Consider the following 8964-nt stretch of genomic DNA (forward strand, 5'->3'; position numbering starts at 1 on the left):
TAAAAATGAGACAACCAATTTAATTAATCATTAGCAAATACAGCCGCTAGATGGCGTGTTTTAGTGTCACACACTATTGGTATGTTGACGTTTCACCACAAGTTTCGTTACAAATTATTGCCATTAGTCTGATGTGTATAGTTTTCGTACGTATGAATTTAAATTCATTTAGACCGTGATAAAAATCTTTGTTGTTGCCAAACATGTGTTTTAAGATTGCTGAGCATCTCAGCAATGTGTATGTTGTTGCTGCGTGCAGCCACATCAACTGAACACATTTCGGTCGAGTCGTTGCGGCTGCACGTAGCAACACACGCCACTGTATTATACAGTATGCGTCGTCGATATGCTCGGATATATCCGTGCTTACGAAATGCTGAGATGCTCAGCAATCTTAAAACACATGTTTGGTTGTTGCTCGTTAAATCTTTCCGTTCGATATAAAATCAAGACAATTGAATGGTTCATTTTGAACATTCAGGCTACAAATTACATTCCGAAGATCAACATGGTGGACAAATTAACAGAAATTGCGAGAAAAGATTTACCTCTTCTAAGAACATTGTATACTCCTGATGGATCGAAAAACTACACTGCATTTACAACAGTTGATACTTACATTCGATGGTTTGAACAAGATCCAAATATAGAGCACATAATATTCTTCTATTTAAATGGAGATTTCTCCAATGGAACATTCGTGGTGACGGTAAATTCATCGAAGCATATTTTTTGTTATTTTATGCAACAAAATTGGATTTCTAAGTCCCTAAGATTGTTGTATGCGTGATTTGTGTGTGCGTGATTAACGTATTACGCACAACGTAAGTGTGTTTGTACAATACTGCTAGAATAAATGGAGCAGTCTCTGTGTTACCGTATGCAATATTAGGCAATACCGGTCAAAAGTCACACGCACATATGAATAGTTTGGAGCGAAAATGTTATACAGAAAAGTTGAGCGAAAAAATTTCAAATGAAAAGGGATAGTTCACTATAGTTTACTATACAGTTTACTATATAGCTATCCCTTTTCCGCTCATTCATCATCGAAATTTTTTCGCTCAACTTTTCTGTATTACATTTTCGCTCCAAACCATTCATATATGCGGTATTAGGAACTTGGTAATGAGTCTGTTGCGAAACCATGTTTCTTTTGATTAATAAAAATCTTTGAAATCCAATTAAAATAATGAAATCATTTTTCAGAACTACAATGATGCATATGCGGATACGTTTAATGAGTCACATGATAGGTTGTTTCGATTGCTACAACTAATTGATCACTCTAAAGCCGATGCATTTCGAGGTATTCGAACTGAGCTACGGCCAGTGTTTACGAATGCATTAAAAAATGTAAACGTTGAAGTTGAAGTTACTGATTTATTACAGCATTTTTTTACCAAAAAAGGACGCATTGGAATTGAATGTGCAGTAAGATGACAAGACAGTCGAATTATATTACTATGTTATTTAGTTATATACTAGCGCCACCGAACGCTTTCCAATAAAATTGTACCTATAATAATTAGATATGTATTAAGAAGACGAATTAGATCATCGGGGAAGCTAAGACCGAAAACAACTGTGGCGACGCGAGCGCCCTCAATTCAAATAGGAAAATCAATGTAATTTCGTAATTTTTTTCTGAACTAAACAGCGCGCCAATTTGAATTTTGTTGATGCTTCCACCCTATGAATTAGATTCATTAAAAGCGAAATACTACTCGTTAGTTTTTTTATTTAAAAAAAGAAACAAATCTTTGAAGTCGTGTACGATAAAAACCTTTAGGTCATATTTTGAAACAATCAAAATCGCGTACGATCACTCGGCAATCGTGTCACGATTGAAGACAATCGTCCACGATTATTCTACAATCGTGCACGATTACAATCGTGCGCCTTGGAACTAGTGCCTTAATGCATTTCTTTTTTAGATATCGTATAATGAGCCTCATTTTTAAATTCAGTGATGTTCATTATGAATTAGTTTATTTCGCACATTCAGACCACGAATAATCTTTCAAGAAGCAACGATCATGGTAGATAAATTAACAGAAATTGCAAGAAGAGATCTACCAATCCTGAAAAGTTTATACACTCCAGATGGATCCAAGAACTACATAGCATTTGCAACAGTTGATACTTACATCCGATGGTTTGAACAAGATCCCAATGTGAAACACATCAAATTTTTCTGTTTAAACGGAGATTTCTCCGATGGAACATTCGTGGTGACGGTAAGGGCCTAAGAGTTTTAATTTTTTCCATGAAAATAAATATTCGCATTCTGAATTTCACAATCTGATCATTTTTCGCCTCCTACAAAACTAAATCGCTTAATCAATTAAGGTCAACGACTACACTCAAATCGATAAAATGATTCAATTTATTTATTAAATTTGTTAGGCCACCCAAAGGAATCGAATTGCGACCGTTGACAGAGTCCCATGATGTGGACAAAGAAAACTCCGCATGGCCAAATTGTGATCAAAATTCACTTAACCGTTTGTCTGTAATAAGTCAAAAGTTACAAATGCTTTAATGTGGGGTCATATGGACCCCGACAAAAAATCGATAAAAATGGAACAAAAATAATTTTTTTCACAAAAATATCGTTTTGATCCAATAATTTAAGGCATTCTTCATCTTTTAAGCCTATTTTTGTCAATATTGACCCAAAAATAACTTAGATATGATGATTTTAAAATCATCGTACTAGTCCGCTATCTTGAATCATTTGGCAGATACACATTTTTGACGTTATTTCGCTTCATTTTCAAAAAATCTATGAATATTTGTGAAAAAAGTTTATGTTTTTTGAAAGGGCGTATCAAAAGGAATAAAATAAGTATAATATCGACATGGAAAAATATGGACCAATAAGATGTAATAATCAGAGAGGATAAATGGAGGTTCGGGCCTTGAGCCTCGGTTTTTGTCAATTTTTCGGATTCAAGCCTGAAAAACCCTAAAACGGCATTTTCAAGCCTAAAACGGTATTTTTAGCTCAAAATGGCATTCGTTGCGAAATTGGTGCAAATGAAACATCTGGGCGAAATTTGTTGGTATTAGAAATCAGTGTTATAATTCGTTATATTTCTTCACGCGCATGTACAGTAAAATACGATTACTTACAGATATTAATTTGGAGAAAAATAACTCATACTAAAAATGATTTGCATGATAATCAAAAAATAATCTGTTTCTGTTTATCGCTTTATAAACCGAATCGGATTAATCATTTCTGCTAACTGTATTGCATACATTGTATTCTCAACCAGCTGACCGCTAGACTGCCGAAAAATGGCAAAGAGCAATCAACGTGAATATTGTTTGGAGCTTATGTTTTTTTTTGTTCAATTGTAAACAAGACCAGATATCTTGATTTTGTGCATGCGACAAAATTTAAAACAAAGCAATCGACTTTGATATGAATTGGTGTTATATACTTGCATCGAAATCGATACTTATTCTCCCAAATGATTTATATTTTATTCTCATTGCCGAGTTGACTTTTATTGCGATCACTTCAAACTTTTACATTCAATTGATATGTGAGAACAACTTGGAACATGGGCAAACCAAAAGAAACTGTCAAAGAATTTTGTGCGCGTATGGTTGCCCAATATAAAGAAACATTTCGCACAGATAATTCGATTTTGTTGTGTAATTTTTGTGGAACAGCTTTGACCGGTCACAAAAACATCGAATGTAAAAGCGCACATTGATTCAAAAATGCACCAAAAGGCAGTTGAATTGGCAAATGCATAGGACAAATAGGAAAAAAAGCCAAACAAACACTCATAACCGATAGATAGTTACACGATGGGGAACATGGATAAATGCCGTTATCTACTACTGTGACAATTTTGCAGCGGTGAAATCTGTAGTTGCTACATTTGTTGATGAAGACGCAGACGCGATTGGTTTGGAAAAGGAAGCATTCGCTCATAATGACATTGAAACTGAATTTGCGTTCATTAAATGTAATTTCGCATCAATTGTAGCCGCAATTGTTAAGCTCGAAACGCAAGGTCTTCCATTGGCTGAGAGCATCGACACTGTCCAACCGATCGAAGCATACTTGAAACTATTGGCACGAGAAGAATTTTACGACAATTTTCAACAAGTGTTCAAAGTGCGAAATTGTGGCCACAAAAAACTGCTCGAAATTAACGATGTTTTGCAAAACAATATTCAGCCAACACAAGAATACGTCAAAAACTTGACTCCGCGTGAAATCGTACTATTTAAGTACGCACCAACAACATCAACCGATGTGGGAAGATCATTTTCTGATTTCAAAACTGTTTTCTCTGACCGACGCAAAAATTTTCTATTTGAAAATCTTAAGCAACATTTGATTGTTCAATGCAATCGAGAAAATAAATAAAATTTCGCTTTGTTATTGACAAAACTGGTTCATTTTGTGTTTTATTCTCTTTTTTAGCGAGCCTATTCTCGAGCCTTTCTATCCATTTTTCGAGCCTTTTTAGGCGCCTAAATCACGATTTTAAAAGCCTTAATTTATCCTCTCTGGTAATAATTCGATAAAAACTGGAATTTCATCAATTTAGGTGCCATTTGGAAGTGATCAAAACATTGAAACTACTTGTCGTATCTGAACAAAATATGACTCAAAATGAAGATAAAACTTCAAATTTTAAAAATATTCTTGATTTAATTAGATAAAATAAGATTTTAGCAATAATATGGGCACTTTAATTTGGGGTCCATATGACCCCATCTTACAGCATTTGTAAGTCTTCTCTTCAAGTCAGAATATCTCGGGTTTTTATGGACCGATTTTGACAAATAAGTGCTCAAAATGCATGTTTCAACTAGATTGAAGATGTCAATAAATTATAACATCATACAACTTGAAATTGAAAAGTTATAGCGAATTTAGAGTATTTGGGGTCACATAAACCCCACATTACAGACAAACGGTTAAAAACAAATTCAACTTCAAAACTAATTTTAGGATCATAATGTTGCGTTTGCGGACACGTTTAACGAATCTTATGACCGATTGTCTCGATTGTTACAACTGATTGACTATTCGAAAGACTACATATTCCAAAATATTCGAGCAGAACTGCTGCCAGTGGTCACAAATGCCCTAGAAAAAGCGAACGTACCCGTCGATCATTGTATTGAATTTTTGCTCTATCACTTGACACAAGAAAAGGCATTGAAATTGGATGTGCAGTAAGAAATTGCCACTATATTGGAAGATCAACATTGAAAGGTTACTTGAAGAAGGAAATTTTTTCTAGGCCACCCAAAGGAATCGAGTTGCGGTCGTTGACGGAGTCCGATGTGGAAAAAGTGATCTCGGTATGGGCACATTGTGATCAAAAGACAATCCCATTAATACAAGCAATGGCCAAGTACAATCCAAGTGTCGGAGCACTTACGGAGGATGGAACTCTTGTTGCATGGGCACTTCGGTGAGTGTATAATCTTTGAAATAACAGACATGCATCCCGCTTTTTGTCTCGAAAAATTCGGTTTTCAAAACGTTTCATGTCAAAAATAGATCCTTAAAAGTATTTCTCATCACTAAAATTGATTTTGTTTTAGTTATCCAACCGGTCTCATTGCAGCCTTACAAACAGACGAACTTTTCTTTGGCAAAGGGTTTGGAGGATTAGCGCTTAGATGTATATCGAAGAAAATTGCCGAACTGGGCCATCATGTTTTTGGTGCTGTATCGGAAAACAACGCAGCCTCTATATCACTGTTACACAAACATGGATTCAAAATGATTAATGTTTTGCATCTGATTTATACTAAAGTCACGTGAAATTTAACTTTTTAACTGACGAATGAATAAAATCAAACGAATAACTTAGAAAAAAGAACTTTTGCTAGAATGCAATCCATTTTCGATTGAGAATAAATTAATTACTAAAGAATTAAATGGATCTGATGTAGATAGTGTTTTTAACTTTTTTTTATGTTGGAATTTGTTTCTGTAACTTATATAACCGTGATCCTCGTCATTAATTTTGATGTGTGATCAGTCATTTTTTTTCATGATCATAGGATAGTCGTCATGAAGGTTATTGTGAATAAGTCAGTTTCGCTATAAATTAGTTCATTTGGTACGTTCATACTACGAATCACTCTCTGAAATTCGATATGGCAGACAAATTGACGAAAATTACTAGAAAAGATTTACCTCTACTAAGAACTTTGTATACTCCTGATGGATTGAAGAACAATACATCATTTACAATAGTTGAAACTTACATCCAATGGTTTGAACAAGATCTCAATGTGTGACACATAATTTTTTTTTGTTGGAACGGTTTTTTCGGATGGAACATTTGTCGTAACGGTAATGTCAATTTACAGGCCGAATAAGGAGGGATTGAATTAAATTATCTAAATAGAGAACAGTCTCCTACTGTTTTTCTCTGTTTGTGATGGTTGAATGCCTCTTTTTGAATTTCTTTTCATACCTTCCCTTTAATCATCGATAAAAGCCATTTGTTGAATTTGAATACCTATTCAGAGTTCCCCTACTAAAGTTTCTGAGCTTGCATGCAAACGGAACATTTTATTTTGTCGCATTTTGAATTTTAAAGCCGTGATTACAACAACAATATACTTCTCTCTTGCGTGCAACCTTCTGAAATGTCTCTTTTGCGTGCAACTGATTTTTATCCCGCTTTTGCGAAAAACCTGGTAGCGTCAGTCTTTTATTCTCACGCGTTCAATTATACTAATGATAAGAATATAAATGATAAAAATAATCTAAAGAACCTCCGAAACGATTTCGGTATCAAAATTATCCCGAAAGAGGCGCCGCATGTCCATAACAACAAATCAGACTTTATATAACACATATACAGACGAATCCCCACTCTTTTCACAGTTGCGACCGATGTGTACTGTGGCTGAATGCCATTGCATCGCTACAATTGCGAGTGTATATTGGTCAACAACATACCGTTAGGTTTTGGTTCTCAATTATAAGATTTCAAATACTTTACACTCGCACACACAAAGCAACACGCTCAAAACATTTAAACACCGATACGGTGTCTTCATGAAATACTGCGTTTCATTTTTCTGAATAATTTGAGTTGGTGCGTCGTACGAAAATTGTTAGATGCTACAATATGACTTGTTGCCTTTTTCACACAACCGTGAGCAGTGAGCAGCACTGTGAGCAATGGCAATACAAATAAATAACTATTCATTTCAATACGTATTGGTCTACCTTCCCTCAAGCCGGTATTACGCACGCACATCGAAGTGCGAAAGAGACAATCGATCATATTATACTATCGTTTATCTTCTGTATTACGCATTACTAAAAATGATACAGAGAGAGACAGATGCCGAAAGATATAATGAATGCGGACACTGCATTGGTATTTGTGTATCTCTGTGTGGGGAACAACGTAAAATCTGTGTAGTTGTTGATGTTTACTAAAATGAAACACGAATCGGAGCACCAAAGCGACCTCTGAAAAGATTTTTTCCATAGGGCAGAAATCGATCGGTTTTTTACGGAAGTACTTTCAATCTGGTTTGAACAGTGTTGGTTGCTCTTGTTTACTTTCAAGTGAAAGAAGAATTTGGTTCACTCTGGAGTATAGAGTCTACGCGGATGGGTTCAATTTTTCTTGATACAGCGTCAGACAATTCTTTTTCTTGATTATAATCCACTGAAGATTTATGCACGTAAAGTGATAATTGCATACAAAATCCCACTTCATATACATAGAGCACCAACTTTACCCCATTTCATTTTCTAGCCAATATGTGTACAAATTTGGAGACACTAAATTGTTGGTCTTCTCAAACTATACAACTTTGCAAAAGACAATCATCGTTAATCAGTTGAAATAAATGAATTATTAGAAGATTTCCCACTGCTTGAACACCTACTCTATCTTACTCGCACAAATACAAATACAAATACAAATACTTTTTCCAGCCTCTCTGATCGTCTGTACAAATAGATAGGAAACGTCAAACAAGAACAATAAAGCGGCACCTGGCGACTGGTTGGAGAAATAGAGAATCATGCACATAGTTTACTGTAACAAGTATGCGTCTGTGTTAGTTCAAACGTTGAAAGTATGACACATTGCACTTAGTCCCCAGGTGCCGCTGTATTGTTTACTATTTTCATGATCAGAAAGGTTGACTTTTTCCAATATAAAGTCTGTGAAACATACAATACTCTCAATTTCACCCATAGATATAGGTTGTGTTGGTGCAGAATGCGACAGTGACAGAATTTTTGTTTTTGTTTTATGTATCCCAGATTTTAGGTACTTATTTTCGTGTGTACATTCATTGAAATTAAAAAATAGTTGAGAAGCTGTCTCTTTTTTTATGGAAAGTGTTATCAAGTACGGCTATGGTTTCGTATGAGATTCGCTTGCCAGCGTTTTTACTTTATTCATTGATGAAAAGTAAATACGATTCCGTATTTTCTGGCATTGACTAACACTGTAGCTATTGCAATTGTTCATGAACAAACCAACGCAACCATGGTACGAAGGCCTGAATGTAAGGCAAAGGTATATCGTTTGATCATTCAGCATGTAAGTGATGGTTGAAACGGAATGTGTTCTATGCATACCGCGAAAATGTAAACATATCCATATTCAGATAGCTTTGTCAATTGTACACCACTCAACGCTTCAATGGTGAAAAATATTTACTTTTTGAATATTTACATTGAATTTGCAGTTAAATGTTCATGATCCAATTGGATTATTTTTCAAACCATAGTGAAGGTAGTGAAGGACTGAATGTAAACATCTAGCATTTTCGATGCGATCCATATGATGTGGAACGCTAAATTCTGCACACGTGTACAGGTGGAATTGTAATTCCATCAATTGTTTGACATTGTTTTCTTGAAAAATGTGTGCGATAATATTTTGTGAGCTCTAATTAGAATTGTCTTTGTATGTGGATTGAATTATA

At 35.0% G+C, this 8964-nt stretch overlaps 1 protein-coding gene across 1 annotated transcript; it reads left to right on the forward strand.

Moving 5' to 3' along the window:
• Positions 1-2004: 2004 nt before the first annotated feature.
• LOC129573206 (uncharacterized) lies at positions 2005-5880 on the forward strand. The gene is made up of 4 exons (XM_055453519.1): positions 2005-2240; positions 4988-5214; positions 5283-5456; positions 5590-5880. The coding sequence occupies exons 1-4, from the start codon at positions 2040-2042 to the stop codon at positions 5810-5812; spliced, it is 825 nt and encodes a 274-aa protein (XP_055309494.1). The 5' UTR covers positions 2005-2039; the 3' UTR covers positions 5813-5880.
• The last annotated feature ends 3084 nt before the right edge of the window (positions 5881-8964 follow it).

Source organism: Sitodiplosis mosellana, unplaced genomic scaffold, assembly GCF_009176505.1.
Source record: "Sitodiplosis mosellana isolate CC-2019 unplaced genomic scaffold, AAFC_SMos_1.0 Smas_scaffold_6006, whole genome shotgun sequence".
NCBI classification, from domain to species: Eukaryota; Metazoa; Arthropoda; class Insecta; order Diptera; family Cecidomyiidae; genus Sitodiplosis; species Sitodiplosis mosellana.

Coding starts and splice junctions, on each gene's coding strand:
- LOC129573206 (XM_055453519.1), top strand. CDS start 2,040: ATGGTAGATAAATTAACAGAAATTGCAAGAAGAGATCTACCAATCCTG. Junction 2,241..4,987: donor ATGGAACATTCGTGGTGACG/GTAAGGGCCTAA, acceptor AACTAATTTTAG/GATCATAATGTTGCGTTTGC. Junction 5,215..5,282: donor GCATTGAAATTGGATGTGCA/GTAAGAAATTGC, acceptor AATTTTTTCTAG/GCCACCCAAAGGAATCGAGT.